Source organism: Onychostruthus taczanowskii, unplaced genomic scaffold, assembly GCF_017590055.1.
Source record: "Onychostruthus taczanowskii isolate IOZ18803 unplaced genomic scaffold, ASM1759005v1 scaffold53, whole genome shotgun sequence".
Lineage (NCBI taxonomy): Eukaryota > Metazoa > Chordata > Aves > Passeriformes > Passeridae > Onychostruthus > Onychostruthus taczanowskii.
In genome coordinates, this window is record NW_024502902.1 from 5,417,596 (window position 1) to 5,434,340 (window position 16,745).

Consider the following 16,745-nt stretch of genomic DNA (forward strand, 5'->3'; position numbering starts at 1 on the left):
GGGATCCCAACCCTCACTTTGTGTCCTGACAGCCTCTCATCCTCCTTGAGTAGCAGCTCCTTATTTCAGTTCAAATTCTCTTGCAATACATCTGGAGTGTGAAGAAAAATCCAATACTATGTGCAGTGTTACTAAACTTCAGGTGCTGTGGAACCTGGAAAAAGAAATCCCCAGTCCTGGTGGGATAGAGCTGGGTTATTTCTGGTTGATACTGGTGATATCAGTGTTAGAAATACATTCCAAGTATGCTTCAAGACTCAAACTTGTTGCCTGAGAAGTACTCTTAAGATTTAAAAAGCTACTTGGAAGATCTTTCAAAATCTGTAAACCTAGCCTCAAATTAAGGATAAATTATTTATTTACACTTGTAATTTAAGTCAATAATTGTTTATTTATTACACAACTGTTGTGTGAAATATTTTTCCTTATGCCCCTAGAAGGTAGAAGATAAATCTCTTTGCAGTATTCAACAAACTTCTGTGATCCCAGAATGCTTTTCTAGTGACTGTTCCATTTTATGTATCAGCTTTACATATGGTAGCCCCTGTTTCAGGGATCATTAATCAGGCAAGTAATTCCATCTTTCACAGCTGGTAATAGAGCAGGAGCTTAGAGCTTAACCACACCACCACCTTTCTTTGGCTGAGATGAAGAAGCCTGCAGATTGCAAGACACCAGAGTTGTTTCCATGAACTCCACCGAACAGGGGCATTTGCAGAATACACATTAGTTGTAGTCCCATTAATTACTTTTATTTTTTGATGTTTGGTCCATCATGACTCCATTGCTGTCTCCAAATCATTGCTGCTGCTGCTGGCTGTGGAGCTAGAAGCCACAGAGTTTGCACTAGCCAGGATGAGCCTCTCTCTGTTTCCAAAAACTTCATTCACTGCAACACAAATGGAATTGCTTACATGTTATTCTCCCAGAGGAGAGAGGAGTACAGCAGGGACAGCCTGGTGAGCAGCACAGAATGGAAATCCCACCCTGCTGTGGTTTCAAAGCTCTTCCCCTTACCCCAAGTACAGAGTTGAACATAAAGGTCAGGAAATTGCCTGCCTATGACACTTCAATTACAAGTTCTATTATTTTTCCTCCAGAGCATCTAGAGGTTTCCTTTACATAATTCTGTACCTAAGTACTGTAAAACTGATGAGGTTTGAAGACTACATCATTAAGTTTAAATAATTTATTTCTGGTTTTAGTCTCTGGTTCCCAACAGGCTCTTAAAAGCCTTCTCCAAAAAAATCATGCTGTTTAGTTACAGGTAGCTACAAGTGATCAAAACCAGTCCTCACTTTTCTTCCTGTAAGTACTCAAAAAATATGACACCAAATCACATCAAGACTATCAACAAAAAAAACCAAAACACAGGAATTACAAGAAATAAGGTATTACACATTAGCTGCAAGAACATAAATCGTGTCAAGCAGTTCTCCAATTTAGGAAAAAAACCATGTTTTTTGAAGCTGAAAATGTGATCACACATACAGTTTTGGGAGTATTTAAAAATACTAACCCCTATGGTTTTCTGTCAGAGTCACAATACATTACTGAAGACAAATACACCCTGCAAGCAAGGGGAGAACCACAAGATTCAAAGAAATGAGAACATTACCTGCAGAGATCTTGCTTATATCCCAAACACGCAGCCCTTCCCGCTCTCCTCCAAAGGCAAAGACAAACGGGAGGTCAGGGCAGCAAGCTGCACAGAACAGAACTCCCTGGCAGGGTGGGAGAAAAAGAGATTTTTTTTTTAAATCTTAAAATGAATTTATCATCTGAAAATACTTTCACCAAGGAAGTTTTAACACATTTAATTAAGTTTCTGAAACTTCTTTTGTAAAGACATAAAATGAAAGTCAAGAGCTGCTAATTATAAACAGTTAATCCCATCTTTGTCTTGAATGTAGCAGAAGCAAGCTGGAGCACCCGTAATTCTACTCAGAACATTGTATCTGGAATTTGGGACTCTGAGGCTTTAAAGCAGGCTTCCAATTCCATGTGGAATACTGCACTGTGATGATAATGATTTACCCAGAATATGTTGCTATTTTTTTCCCTATGAGACCTTAGGTAGAACAAGATTCAAACTAGACAGAAAAAGAATAAGCAGACATAGTAGAATCAATACATAAATATTACTATACCATTTTCATATCCCTGGAATGGACTAAACTTGGTCTGTCTCCCAGGATATCCCAGATTTTCACATATTTGTCAGCAGATGATGTCACAAGGCACCCTTTGATCTGACTGCTTAGTTGTAGCCCTGGAAGATGAAGAGTGGAGCAGTGTGAGAGCACCGGGCAATCCCCATTTCACAGAGATTAAGATACATTTTGAAGTGAAGATGAGAACAACCCCAGTATTCTCCTTACACTAACTCCATTCCAGAACAAAGGAGCAGAACATTAATGAAAGTTCCATGCTGCCACTGTAGTGAGAGCCAGGGGAAGCATGCAGGCCTGTTTTGTCTCCCAATCCCCTCAGCAGAGATTTGTTTCACATGCCAGCTACCATGATTAGCATGCACAACTTACTTGATTAACAAGTGCTAACCTCAGTGCTATGGATTAAAGGCATCTCCCAGATGTGCCCTGCCCACTTGGGACAAACAGGACACAAAGGCGATTTACCTGACACCTCTCCATCGTGAGCTTTCAGAGTAAACAGAGGCTTCTCAGCGCGAGCATCCAGACAGTACACAAAGCCATCGTCTGTGCTTGCCTACAGAAACCACAGCATTGAAAGAACAAACAGCCACAGTCACTCATCTGGGAAAAAATTCCCAGTGAAATAACACCCACCCTCTGGTAAACCCCTCTGATCTGAGGCAGACACTGCTTCTCCCTAGGACACGGTACACTGTTCCCAGGCCTGCACCCCAAAGTCAGGCTCCACCCAGCTGGCACCCCAGATATTCTATGAACCTCAATTATGTTGCACTGATGACATGGAAGTCTTAATCCCATGCAAACTTCTTAAAGTGTATTTTGAAGAGAGTTGCCCCACTAAGTTTGATCCTCAGGTCAGGCAATGAAATACAGAGCCTTCAGTCTCTTTACTGTCAGTTCAAAGCTTTTGGGGCCATCAGTGGCTGCACAGTAGTCCTGTGCAAAACAAAGTGTGATTACACCAGGGGAGATCCACATCATAAAACCAACAGAGCTGAGCAGCCACTTCTACTGGCTGTATACACAAAGCAATAGAGAACTAGACAGCCACTAAGATAACAGGGAAGATTTGTTTTTAAATTCTGTTGCAAAGTTTTATTACAGGCTGTAGGTCTCGTCTCCCAGGTAATAAGCAATAGGACAACAGAAAATGGCCTCAAGTTGCACCAGGGGTAGTTTAGATTGTACATCAGCAAAAATGTCTTTACTGAAAGGGTTGTCAAGCTCTGGCACAGGCTGGACAGGGAAGTGGTGGAATCCCCACCCCTGGAGGTATTTAAAAGCCACGTCGATGAGGCACTTAGGGACATGGTTTAGTGGTGGACTTGGCAGTGCTGGGTTAACATTTAAACTCCATCTCAGAGGACTTTTCCAACCTAAAGGAGTGGATCACTCCATAGCAGCCAGAGGACAGTGCCCTCTAGCGCTGACTTGAAACACTGAATTAATATTCAGGATCTTAGTTCTAATTAGCTATTTCTCAGCTGCAGTTCCTTCATTGCATGAAACACAACAGAAACTCTGCAAAGGAAAATATATCCCAGCCACTGAACACTGCAAGGACGTGAACAAGGCTGTCACCTCCAGAGTGAAAAAGCACCAGCATCAACAGCTTTTCTACTGTCACAGTGAAGATACCAAGTAAGTAGCTGGTCTAGAGATACTTACTGAAAAAACTACCTGAAAACATCCTCCCCCAGACCGCATTATTATAATAAGCAGCACAAACCACCCAAATGTCCATCGGCTCCATTCTGATTCAGAAACATTATGAACACTAAATAGGTTAACACAGGTTAAATGACAGGTTAAAACCACAACAGAAAAGCACATACTCACCAAGAAATGGCAAGGTGAGAAATGATTCCAAATTACTCTCTCAACCTGACCACTAAACCGCCACACTCGATGGCTGTCCTGGGGGTTTCTGCAGTCGTACAGCACTGCTGATCTAGGGGACAAAGGGACAGGAAATAAAATGTAAAAAAAAAAAAAAGTCAGGGCAGAACGCTTCATTACATAGTCTGCTTTCTCACTGACATCTAGAGAAGCTCCATGTAAACTATAATTAAATGGAAAAAACGTCACAACTTAGTCTTCTAATTCAGTAAGAGATTAAAATCTTGCAGATAAGCACAAGATTTTTCCATGTGCTTCAAAGTTTCATCTTGGGTTACCAACAGCCCCTCTACTGAAACTAAGCAGAGCTTGAATTTACTCAATACATAAGATACTTATCACATAGTAGACCATAATTATGCAAATATATCACTTAATTATGAACAGACTTCAGTAAAGTCAAGTAATGATGCATTAATTAGGAAATCATTCTGTCATATATATGCATACATTTTCAGATATGCTTAATAAAAAAGTAATTTCTAAAAAACCAACACTCTTAACAAATAGAGAAACACTACTCCACAAAGGAGAAAGAGTGGATGGCAGTCAGTGGGTCCTCTGGGATTCTTTACAGGCACGTGCTCAGCTGAGTGGCTGCAGAATCTGTCCCAACTCAAAAAGCTCCTGGGTGCAAATGCAAGGGAGGAGTGGTCATGCCAGTCCAGCATCACCTCACCACTGTCAACACCCTCAGTGTAACCCACTCCCATTCTATCATATAATTAAAGCAGTGTGATGTAGGTTTCCCAGGTCTTTTACCAGGCACTTTACACAACATTTTCTTTAAGTCTGATTTCCAGGTTATGAAGGCATCTCCCAGTGCTCACTGAATTGCCTGTGGTCCTGCAAGGCTTTGCAGGAAAAATCCACAAGGGCACTCTGTTAATTTATGGATAACACAGTGGTTTAGAAGCTACCATAGTACCAAAGGGATAGCTAAAAAGGGATCAGCAGCGGATCACTGCTTGGACTTAATGCTTCCTTTTATCAAAGGAAGTTGAGAGGAAGAGAAAAGACAGAAGCAGCTTCCTAACAACAGCAAAAGGTCCTCCTCCAATTCTTCAGCAGATGCAGTAAGAACAAAACAGAAGCCAGAGAACTTAAAGGCTTGGCTAAAGATTGGCAAGTCTATAAATTATTTTAACATAAGGGCAAAGTCTAAAAGCAGAATAAAAAAATCAGTGTAAGAAAATCATGGTGATAGAACAAAATTTGAAAGTTACTGCATTGAGATGGGAGAACGGAGAGGGAGTTTTTTGGCTGGCAGGACGTAGAAGAACTGGCAGTCACAGAGTAGTCCAAGTGTGCAGACACAAACCATTCCCCAGCATCCCCAGGCTGCAATCACAGGAGACAGCCCATTACTCTTTGGCTGTGCCTACAGAGGCTGGAGGGAGAGAACTGGGATTTTCAAGTCCCTCCTGCCTCCACCCTGGCCTTACTGGCTGGCAAAATCTGGGCAAATTTTCACAGGAATAAACAGTGACATGTTCCCAATGAAGAAAATGCCTTAAGGCCAAATTAAGAAATAAATTTGGTTTGGAGCAGGCAGACACCTGGCACAGAAAATGTCAGTCCAGATGGTTAAAGCATTTGCTACCCCTGAAAAAGAGGTAAGGAAAACTACATCCTGGCCATATGCAAACCTGGCTTCCTTGCTGGAAAAAAGTAACAGCATTACTCAAATTGGCAGTTACAAAAAAAATGAAAGCAAACACAAGGCTTAATTGAATATGAATACCCTCCCCAGGTGCAACACGTGAAAACACGACCCTGACATACTTATCAAATGATCCAGAAACGAGGGTCTGAGTTTCAAACGGATGAAACTGCAACGTCTGGACCTAGATAATAATGGAAGATTTTATGTAACGCACAAATACAGGAGCTTTCTTGGAACAAAGCACAACCATCCCAACCCCAAGTCAGCAGACAGGCCTCCCCAGAAAGCCTCCCATTAAGCTTGATGTTACTCAGATTGCTCAAAATCAGTGCAAGAGATGTGCATAATTTCAAACACCCCCCTGGTGAAAACAAGATACTTTCCAACATAATTTGACTGAACAGAACCCCATGCCCCCTTTCTGCCCTAGATATTCATAAAAAAAAAAAAAAAAAAAAAGAAAAAGAAAAAAAAAGCTGGAAAGCTGGAGGTAAAAGAATATCTGCTTCCAGTTTGGGGAAAAAAAGCAGATGTTAACAAAAAATGAAAATCAGGAGTTTGTCAAGGGCAGTGACTTTGTTAGCAGCAAAATAAGGTTACAGCTATGAATAACTAGCTTTTACATTTTAATTACTATGAGATTAATTCATTTCTGAAGTACCCATCACTATGGTATTTTAGTATCATTTATTTCAAACCTTTTCACCTACAACAAACTGTAACTGACACTCATTGTTCCCTTAAGAGAGTTACAGTTTGACCTATGTTCAGACATCTATTTTTGTAGCTTATACTAGCACTATTATATTTGCCACCATTAGGGCCAATACACAAAAGATATTTTAGAAACTTACAAAGCTTTTTTAACCTGCTCAAAGAAAAGTTAAATAACATTTTAAAAAGCAAATACAGTGCTGTTTGCAAAAGCAACTAATTCATAAATTAAAACAATTCTGCAGAGGTGATAGAGCATTGTTGTTCTGAGGGTTCACTACCAAGCAGCAAATGAAAAACTGCAGTTACATTTTTCTCTGTATTCTACAGTGGAAGAAACACAGCAATTATTCCATACCTTGTCTGTATGTAGTGTCAGGCTGGCTGCTGGCTTACCCACAGCCATGTCCCACAAAATCACTGTGTTGTCAGCAGAGGCACTTGCTAAAACATTCCTGATAATGGATCAAAAATTAGTTTTAAAACTCTTTCTACAGATACAAACAAATAATGGTCAAAAATCCAAAATACACACAGAGCCCAACGCTGATAACAAGTACACTGTGGTCTACAGATGATTCCTCTCAAGCCTGAGGGATAACTCCCTGAAGGCAATTATAAGTTTTAAGTAAAGATTATAAACAGACTATATTACATTACATTATAGAACACTTACAACAATGACAACTGTGCTTCTATTTCCCCTGGCATTACTTACAAGACCATTTACTCAAAGATTTTTCAAACAAAACAAAGTAATAAAGGCTTTGAAGCCCATTCTTTCCTTTGACACTGAATAGCATTTTTAAACATTACCTATGCTTTGTTCTGTTTGCATATGCATGCAGCCGAGAACCCGACACACCTGTTTGTGAAATATTTTGCTCTCTAGTATCTGTTTATATTCCTACTGAAGACACAACACTATATCCTTTGCAGACTGCTGAATATAACTACTAAAATTTCAGTTAGTTTACAGACCCCACATTTCAACTTCAATTTGACCAACTGTGTCAAGAGCAATAAAAACAGCTTAAAAGTTTTATCAGAAAAAACAAATCAAAACATCCCCAAATGCCTGTCAAACACACACGTTTCCTGTAACTGCTTCATTGCTCTTAAAATCAGACTTATCACCTCAACATGTTGTTTCTGATTGAAACTGTTCCCCCTCTGCTTTTTATATTAACCAAGTGTTTCTGACTGAAAAAGTTAACATTCTCCTGGAAATGCTGTTTTCCCAAGCAACGTTACAAAGGAAAGTTAAGAAAATGCATAGTGAAGGCTGTAAGAACATTTTACAGTAACACCACTATGACCTACAGGCAGAAAGTTATTTGTGGACAGTTGTCACAATATGCCTTGCTTAAAAGAAAGAAACAACAATAAAACATTTTATATACAAGCTGCTTCAAGGAGTTCCTTGTTTTGTCCATAAGCTGCCCACTTCAGGGCTGGTTTTATTTTCTGAAAGACCTACCAGTATCAATGAATTTGTAACTCAGCATGTTACAGAATTATGCATTTCAAACTTAACTACTGAATTTTTTTTCATCCTTGTCTGTATTATCACCAGACTATTCCTAGGTACACCAAAGTTCCTCTTTTGTAAGAGTGATGGACTGATCACTGTCACACTCTGTGCATATGTGTCTAATTTAAGAACACTGTAAATTAAGAGTGCAATTTATATACATTTACTGAGGTCTGTGTGGGTGTTTTCTTCATCAGTATCTAGAAAAGAAAGCAGTACAAGTGAAGGCTCACACCTGCTCATCAGAATATTCAGAGCTGTCTGTGTGCATGTTCAAAGGCAGAGGCATTTATGACAGCACCAAAAATTAAAAAAAAAATCAGCCTGTGTCTGACTGAAGCAGTTTCAAGACCCCTGCTGAGGATCCTCTGACAGATGAACTGTTAACAACAACCTGAGTGATAAAAAACCAGCAGCATCTTTACTTCAGTCAGCACACGGTCCTTGGCCTCTGCCCCAAGACGCGCCAGCTTTGTGTTGCTGCTACAGCAGCACTTCATTTCTAGTTAATTCAGGCAACAGGGAATTCTCTCTGCCTAGAGGCCAGAGGCATTTCTGTAACTGAGCTGTTAGGACTTTTACACTCTCTTTCCTGTTCACAGTTCTGGGGCAAAAGCCAGAAGGAAAAAAAAAAAAAAACCTAAAACAGAATAGCAAGGACTCTCTTCTATAAATTTACTTGTCTCTGTTGAAATGGTTGTTTAGGGCACTGGCAGACCAGCATAGCTCAGGGCAGCCCTTCTGCTTCTCCAGTTTGAACAAGTGAAATGTAGACAATTTATCAAATGGTTCACACACACCTTTGCCCTGCCCTCATCTGGACAACCTGCAAATCAAAAATGACCTGCAGCAATATATAAGTATTAAAAAAAAAAAAAAAAAATCAAGAATTCTAGTTGAAAAAAGTACAAAAAGGAGTGTATTTTTAAGAATGCATTAATTTCAGCAGTGCTTTCAAGTTTTTGGATTTTGTGTGAAAACTGTATGCCTAATTAAGACTGCAATTTTCTAACATCCATTGTTATTCAAGTATTCTTTTACCTGCTTTGTTTATTCCATGAAAGATCAAGCACAGCATCCATATGTCCTTCAGTCCCTTCTGAAGATAGACTCTGTGTACACACACATGACATAAACAGACTTTTGAAAATTACAGCTTCAGTGCAAATCAAGCATTACTCCACATTAGTATAAATTCCCTAAAGCCTTCACAAACAACTTCATATTAAATTACTCTCACTGCTGCAACACAGCTTTTGAGAGAATCATCTCTGCAGCACCTGCACCCTGCCTCCTACCCCAGATCGCAGATTGCTCCAGCTGCTGGGTTTACAGAACTGGTTATTCCCTTCAGGCTAGTCAAAGAAATCTCATTATTTCCAGCTAATGTGCAACTTCTTCAGCTTCTTTCTAAACTCTCCTGGCAGTTTCCTCTCTCTCCTCCCAATTAACTGAGCTTTGGGTCCTTGCAACTGCCAGTTCCTGCAACTTCCAATTTTAAATAGTTAAGAGTCAAAGTTTACTGGGACACCACCCCACTCCTGTACTGCTCTTAATTCCAGGCTTCAGTTATTCAGAGAACAATTAGCATTTCAAATATTGTAGGGGGGAAAAAAGAAGGCATTATCTCTGCAATAAATTTCCTCCATCCAACCAGGTAAACCTTTTTGCAACACTTACTTTCTTTCCTTTCTTTTTCTTCTTTTTCTCTTTCTTGCCTCCAAGAGAAAAGACTGGTTCCAAGGATTCTACTACATCAAGGTCCCAAATGTCAATGACTGGGGTCATGTTACCCACTGCAACATAATTTCCTACAAACAAAAAACCAAATGCAACCATATTTATTTAGTTATGAAACAGCGTATTTGGCAATCCAGCTGTTCCTTATTTCTTTGGTTAAGTAAAACTTATGTGCCACAATCTTCTATTTGAACATATTTATTTATGTTTATAACTGGCAAGGAGCTATTTAAAAATATCAGCTGACAGATGTTGCCAGAAAAAAATTTACTTGCTCTCCTTCCCCTTCAGTAACTGTTCAAACAAGCTGTATAAAATTGCATGCTTTGTTTGTTTTTGAAAGAAAAAAAACCCAACCAAAACTAAACACATCCCCTGTACTATGGAAGAAAAAATCTGAGAAACACAGGAAAATGTTACTAAATACATAAACATATAAAATACTGATAAATTTTGCTGTGGTTTACATTTAATTAACTGCACTGGACATAAAGAAATTGAACAGAAGCAACCTTTCATTTGCAAACAGAAAATAAAGCAGATTTTAGAGATTACTCTGGTCTGCTGACAATAACTTAATTGTTTGCAATAAAATTGGTATTTTAGTAAAAGCATTTGTTACAGCAGCATCACTGAGATGACTGCATCACCAAGCAAAAACACCTGATATTCACATCTTGGTTATCTCAAGTCAGTATTATCTTGATATTAACATTGATTTTATTTCTTTGTACTGCAGGAAGAAATCACTTAGTGCCAACATTACACTTACACACTTTTCACGCAAAAATCTTTTAATTGGATACTGACAGTATCCTTTGTAATTTACCTGTTGATTCATCTGGACTAGGATCAAAATTCAACCACTCCAGACTCAGAGGGTAAGCAGGCAAGATAATGTCATGATGGACGTAAAATGAGTCCTCTTCATGATTATAAACTGAAAAATAATTAAAGTTATGCAAGACATCAGTGAAGAGGGAAAGCAAACAACTAGCAGCAGGTTACTTCTACAAAAGGCAGTTGTGGAAAAAAATTAAATTCTCAAGGAGATTTAGAAGGAAAATTCAGAGTTTTACTGGAGAGGCCAGGCCCTCTACAAATGTTGTACCTCACAGAATTACACAAAATGAACATTCTTCTGTGTACTTTAGATAAAGGTGTGACAAGTTCAGTCGAGGTTCAATACTTTTACTTTGTTTGTAAGATCTCTTCATAATATGTGCTCCATATCCAGCACTTTCTACATCAGGATACATTCATTTTACAGGATTAGCAATTAAAAAATATTAATCCAGATGAAGCTGAAAGGGAAATGAAGGTAAAAAGATAAACCAGAGGAAGGTGAAGAGTCAGGAGTTATCTTTAGCAGAATGTAACAGGAAAACTTTTGGTAAAGTAGCCATTTACTAAACACAAATTCTCTGTAGCCAGCTATTTTTCTCCTTATAATAAAATAACTTAACAATTGGACAGCAGAGAAAACCCATTAATCATTTTAATAACATCCTATCACACAAAATCACAGTGCATGTGACAGATGTCACTGAAGTCTCCAGGTAACTAAGTTATCTTAGTAGTCAACTAAGACAAGGTAACCCAATTTTAGAAAATGTAGAAGCCTTTCTTATTGTTCTGTAAGTTTATATTTGGTATAAACTTAGTTAATAAAACCTGTGAACACCTCCAGACACAGAAAATGCCACATGCTGGTATCTGAAGAGATGCTTTCATACATTTTGGTCACGTTGGTTGCTTAAAATGAAATACTTTGCCTACAGAAACATGGACAAGTGGCAAGAAACATTCCCAAAAAGAAGCACAGTAAGCAAAGATGATAATGTCAGCACATTCAGTAGTATTTATTGGCTGCAACAGAAAAGTCTTTTACACGGCAAAAGTGAACCTATTTCTAGAACAAGCAGTATTCAGGCACTATTAAGGATTATCTCTTCTAAACCATGATGACAAAGGTGCTGGTTCTTGTAATCCTAGCTGTGGAAAGCCCACTTAAAGAAGCAAGGAGAAAGCTAAAAAACCAAAAACAAAACAAAACAAAAAAAAAACCAAACAAAAAAAACAAACCCAAACAACCAGCAAACCATTAGAGGATGCTTGTAGGATATGGAAAGTAAGACTGGAACGAAGAGCACATGTTCAGAGAATAAAAATGCCATAGTATTTCCTAAATGTTTTAAGAAATGAAATAAGGAAATGAATTGCTATACAGCCTGAAGGAAGCAAGCTGACCTTTAAATAACAATAACTACACAGGAAATGCTCTAGTCCTGAAAAGTAGCTAAAGCACCATAACATGGAAAAGGACAAAACATAAGGTAGAAGGGGAGAAAAATCCTTCTCAAAACCAACCCACTCCCTTTTCAACAGAGCCACATGGCCCATGCTAGGCAAGACATTTCCTATGTTCACTGTAAAGAACAAACCCTATTTTACTCACCATGGACCTCCAAACTACAGCAGTCTTTATCAACTCTGCCACAAAGGACAAGATTGTCACTGGGTTTAATCAAAAAGTCCTCCTGTTCATATTGCTCCTAAACATTAAAAAGGAGAAGACAAGGGGTATTGAGCAAAGCACACAAAAGCATGAAACTACATGTGTTCAAAAGCTGGGATCAGTAATTTTGAACCACAGCTGAAAATACTCAAAATCACCCTAATGCCCACCAAACCTAAAACCATGTTATGGGCTAAACAGAGAAAAGCAAGAACCAGACCCAATTCCTGGGAGAGTGAACAGTCATTAAATTAGATTGAAGGACTTTCATGTGAACCTAGGTGGGTGTGTAGAGGTGTTTAATTATCAACTATAATTAAACAATATATATTAACAATTATCAATTCATACATATTTCAAGGCTATCCTGATGCAGCTGACTGTGGGAAAGAAAATCAGTAGGAGTCCACAAACAAAGGTGATTTCCCTGTGCCTTGACCACTTATATAACAGCATTTTTCCCAGTAATGATGCTGCAGCTGCTCCTTACATCCAGGAAATACTTCCACTGCCTACTTTCTGGAAAATATTTCCCAAGAAGTACTGCCTACAGCACTACCAGGCATTCAGCTGTGCCAGAACAGATGCAACCTCTGATCTGATTTTCATTGTTACTGAGGAATGGAAGGAACTTGGGAATTTTTGTTGTGAAAAATGAAGAACTGTACAGAAGTCAATAATCTTACACAGAGTAGCATCCTTCCCATCTTCAACACATACAAGACTTTGTGGACTTCTCATTGCAAGTTTTTAAGTTTGGGGTTTTTTTTATTCACTTCAAGCATACTTCAATATTTGAATTCTATCAAGTCCTGCAATTCTTTGAATTCAGTTAAGGTTACACAATACGTAGTCTTCAACAGTTCTAGTAGTAAGTATCAAATGACAACAGAAAATGCACATTGAAGAACTTTCAGAATCTGGGCAAAGGACTTGAGCATAGGAAGAAGAGCTTGAGAAAAAGGTGTTCATTTTCTATATGTCTACAAACCCAGCTTCTGCAAAGATGTTCCCCATCTGGCAGTGGAAACTAATACAGGCAGAAGCAGCCAATGACACTGTACTATTTAGAGACACACACACATATTTACACAGAACATTGATATATTAGACACACTGCCTGAGTCTAGAGTCCACCTCAGCCTGATTTCTTACACAAACTGGCAGAAGGTGCAAGAGTCTTGTAATCTGTGAAATTTTCTAATTTTGGCCACTAGCTGCCTGAGACTTGTTATTTCTTCAAGTGTTTTCTGTGTCCTACTAGGCAGGCGAAAAACCACTCCATGTACAGAAGTGCAAGGTTTAAGTAAAGAGCCAGTTCACCTTAACCCCCTACTTAAATGCAAAAGGCACAGAAAGAAGAGACTGCACAAAGCAACCTTAAAATAAAAGAGCACCATCCAATCAAAACTCTGGCACACCTTTGAAAAAGGACGGCAAGTATTTACACACCCCGAGGCAGAGTGGAAAATTTAACTGATTTTAAAGTCTGTGCAGTTTAAGATATTTAACATTTTTAAGTACTCACAGTGGTTTTTAGAGTGATGTAAGGATCATTTTCATTGCTCCCATATACTGCCAGAGTAGCCAAAGAGTCTCCAAGTTTTAAATCACCTAGACGGGAATTTCAGAACACTTTTTATAAATGTCTGTAACAGGCAAAGCTAGAAACTCCTGTACCAATACCTGTATTACCTATACAGCAAAATATTGGGAGTGGGCTACATGAACTTCCAAGTTCCAAACATAAGTACCTTGGTAAGATAAACTTCTTAGTGCTTTCAGGGACTTCTGCTGCTCTGCTCCAGCAACAGAGCAGCCAGAGTGACCTTTCCAACATGCTCTCGGTTTTAGTGTCAGCGAGGGGCACGCTGAACTGTTTCCCTCACTACGTGACTTCCCATGATGGGACAGGCAAATCATTACAACTGTGAATTTCCAGCTTCTGAAACTTAACACAGTGTAGCCTTAGGATATTGAAACAAGAAGAGGAAAGGTTCTTCACTTACACTGCACATCTGACACACAAATTCTTCTTACCCGTGTATTCCTCTGCATCATAATTGTCCAAATCATATTCATCCAGTTCATGATCAGACAGCTCTTCGTTGTTTTGGGAAGACTTAGTGCTGCTGCCAGGCACGGGTGCATTCGTGTCACCTGCTGTCTGGCCTTCATCACTGCCACCAGCACCATCCCTGTGGAAAGACCACAGCCCTGAGGAACTGGCAGAGGGCAGACACACTCCCAGGGGGCTGCTGGAGAGATCTCGGCACACAGCCCCAGCTGCTTGCATGGCTTTCAAGTCTTTATGCCAATGATTTTGAAATCCATTCACTCCTTCAAGAGCCCTTCCTACAGTACAAAGCATCTATAATTCTCAGGTTTTCAGTAAAAGTTTTTCCTTGAAAGTTTTCATGACAAAACGTGGCATAAATTTTCCTCAACAAGGTAAATTGTGTGTGCAAGTCCCTTTCTATTCCCATGTTTTTTGTGGACACAGTGCTCTCAACCTCACTTCTGTGCATTCACATGAGTCCATGTCATTCCTTCCTTTCTCTTCCCCACTCAGAGGCATGGTCATGTTTGAGAATCCCCACATTTCCTCAAGCTTTCCAAGACCTCATTTCCTCATACTTCCCATACATAAGCAAAGTAAAAACAACATGGAATTCATTACGTAAGGTTACACTGCGGAATGATTCTTCTTATGGGGTAAACCATACAACATCTAGAAAATTCAAAACTTTGTGGCATCAATTCTGCATGCAAGGAATTCAGGAGAAGGAAATACACATTAAACACAGACTGAGAAGATAACAAACAGCCAAGATGTCCCAAGGGATGCTCCAAAGAAACCCTACTCAACACACCTTATTTCGGTCTTGCACACAAAATTCCCAAGCAACAATGAGCCAAGGTGGTTCTCAGATACAGCTTCTAAATTAAATACCAGAAACCTAATTTTCCTAATTTGTTCAGCAAAATAAACACTTCACTTTAGCAACATAACTAGAGATGAGTAACAAGGCAATTAAATAAAATAACTAAATCCGAGTTTGATTTGTGATCTTTGCACAGAGAAAAAAGTGAGCTCTTGCAACAAATTCTGCAAAATACAACAAATTATAACTAGATCAGCTGTTTCAGATGGTCTTCATACTTCCATCCTGAAGTTTTATAGAATGCATATAAAAAAGCACCTCAAATCCTTCCATGCTTTTGTTGAACTTGCAAGAGAAAGAAAACCAAAAGTTTACACACAGAAAGGGGAAACAAATAACTCCCCAGAAAACAGAAACATTAATCATTTGAGAAATTAACATGACATGAGAACCTTCCAAATGTTTAAGATTATTTTGGAACCGTTAAATAACCAAGACTAGAAAAAACAGAATAAAATACATCTTGGGATGATACACTCTGCTACATCCAACAGAAACAGAAAGAGTGGATAATATTCATCCAACTATAAAAACTTTTTCTGCTACCTGTTGCATCTGTTGAACCACACAACTGTGGCACAACCACACACCCTACACAGCTGAAATACTCAAAGCTTAAATTTATGAACAGATCTAACAGAAAATGGCCAGAAAATGAAATAAGACCTCAGTCTCCCATTCCTTCTAGACAAAAGAGAGAGATTTCTTTCTTGTGCTCTATTGTGTTTCCTAAATACGTCACTTCTTGTATTAGTTTTGCAAATACATTTTTCTTAAAAGCAGAGCGACAAAACTTAACTGCGTAACTCAGGGCTCTCAGTGCTGAGGGGAGTTGTGATGCCTCCCGTTTCACTGTGAACCAGGAACACACCCCCGAGTGGTTTTGCCTTTTTTACCGAAGTTTGAACACCCTGATCTCCACCGTGCCCTCCGCAGCTAGACTGTCCTGTCCCACCCTCGGCTCCTTGTTCCCGGTCAGTTCGGGACTCCCATCTCGGTTTGCCGCACGTCCAAAGCAGCCACGGTTACAAACCCAGCGCCTTGATTCTCACTGTAGGCGGGAACAGGAGCTCCAGCGAGCGCCAGGCCCGGCAGGGTCCCTCCCTGCCCGCAGTGACAGCAGAGGAACCCCAGGGAACGCAGCCGCCGTGCCTCCGCCGGCGCTCCCGGACGCCAGGCTGCCTCGGCACGGTGTCCCCGCAGGAATCCGCGCTGCCGGTCCCGCTCCTCGCTGCCGCTCCTCCTGCAGCCCCCGGGCCGCCCCCTCCCCTCCCCGGCTGTCTGAGGGCCGAGCAGAGCCCGGCAGTGCCGGCTCACCCCAGCCTGTCCTGCGCCTCCTCGATCAGACCCTTCAGCTCCTCCTCGCTGAGCTGCACCTGCGGGCGGACACAGAGGGGTGAGGGCGGCGGCGGGGGCGGGCGGGGCTCCCTCAGGCGACCCCAGTCCCGGCCCCACCTTGTCGGGGCTCTCCTTGGCCACGCCGCGCCACACCCAGGCGGCGCACGGCACGGGGCAGCTCATGGCGCCACCGCCGCACGCGGCCCGGCGCGCC

The 16,745-nt window shown here is 40.3% G+C and overlaps 1 protein-coding gene across 1 annotated transcript; it reads right to left on the minus strand.

Moving 5' to 3' along the window:
• Positions 1–755: 755 nt before the first annotated feature.
• On the minus strand, positions 756–16,745 carry PWP1 (PWP1 homolog, endonuclein). Its single transcript, XM_041416710.1, has 15 exons — positions 16,649–16,745; positions 16,511–16,569; positions 14,289–14,446; positions 13,777–13,862; positions 12,189–12,285; positions 10,560–10,670; positions 9,671–9,801; positions 9,032–9,102; positions 6,815–6,911; positions 5,862–5,923; positions 4,017–4,128; positions 2,640–2,730; positions 2,151–2,272; positions 1,619–1,724; positions 756–889 (listed from the first exon to the last, which is right to left on the minus strand). Exons 1-15 carry the CDS (start codon positions 16,712–16,714, stop codon positions 774–776), a joined length of 1,485 nt encoding a protein of 494 aa, XP_041272644.1. The 5' UTR covers positions 16,715–16,745; the 3' UTR covers positions 756–773.

Excerpts from the sequence above, each read along its gene's own strand:
- PWP1 (XM_041416710.1), bottom strand. The coding sequence starts at position 16,714 with ATGAGCTGCCCCGTGCCGTGCGCCGCCTGGGTGTGGCGCGGCGTGGCC. Across the intron at positions 12,286-13,776 it reads ACATCACTCTAAAAACCACT|GAGCAATATGAACAGGAGGA; the intron begins GTGAGTACTTAA and ends TTTAATGTTTAG. Across the intron at positions 1,725-2,150 it reads ATTCCAGGGATATGAAAATG|GGAGTTCTGTTCTGTGCAGC; the intron begins GTATAGTAATAT and ends CCACCCTGCCAG.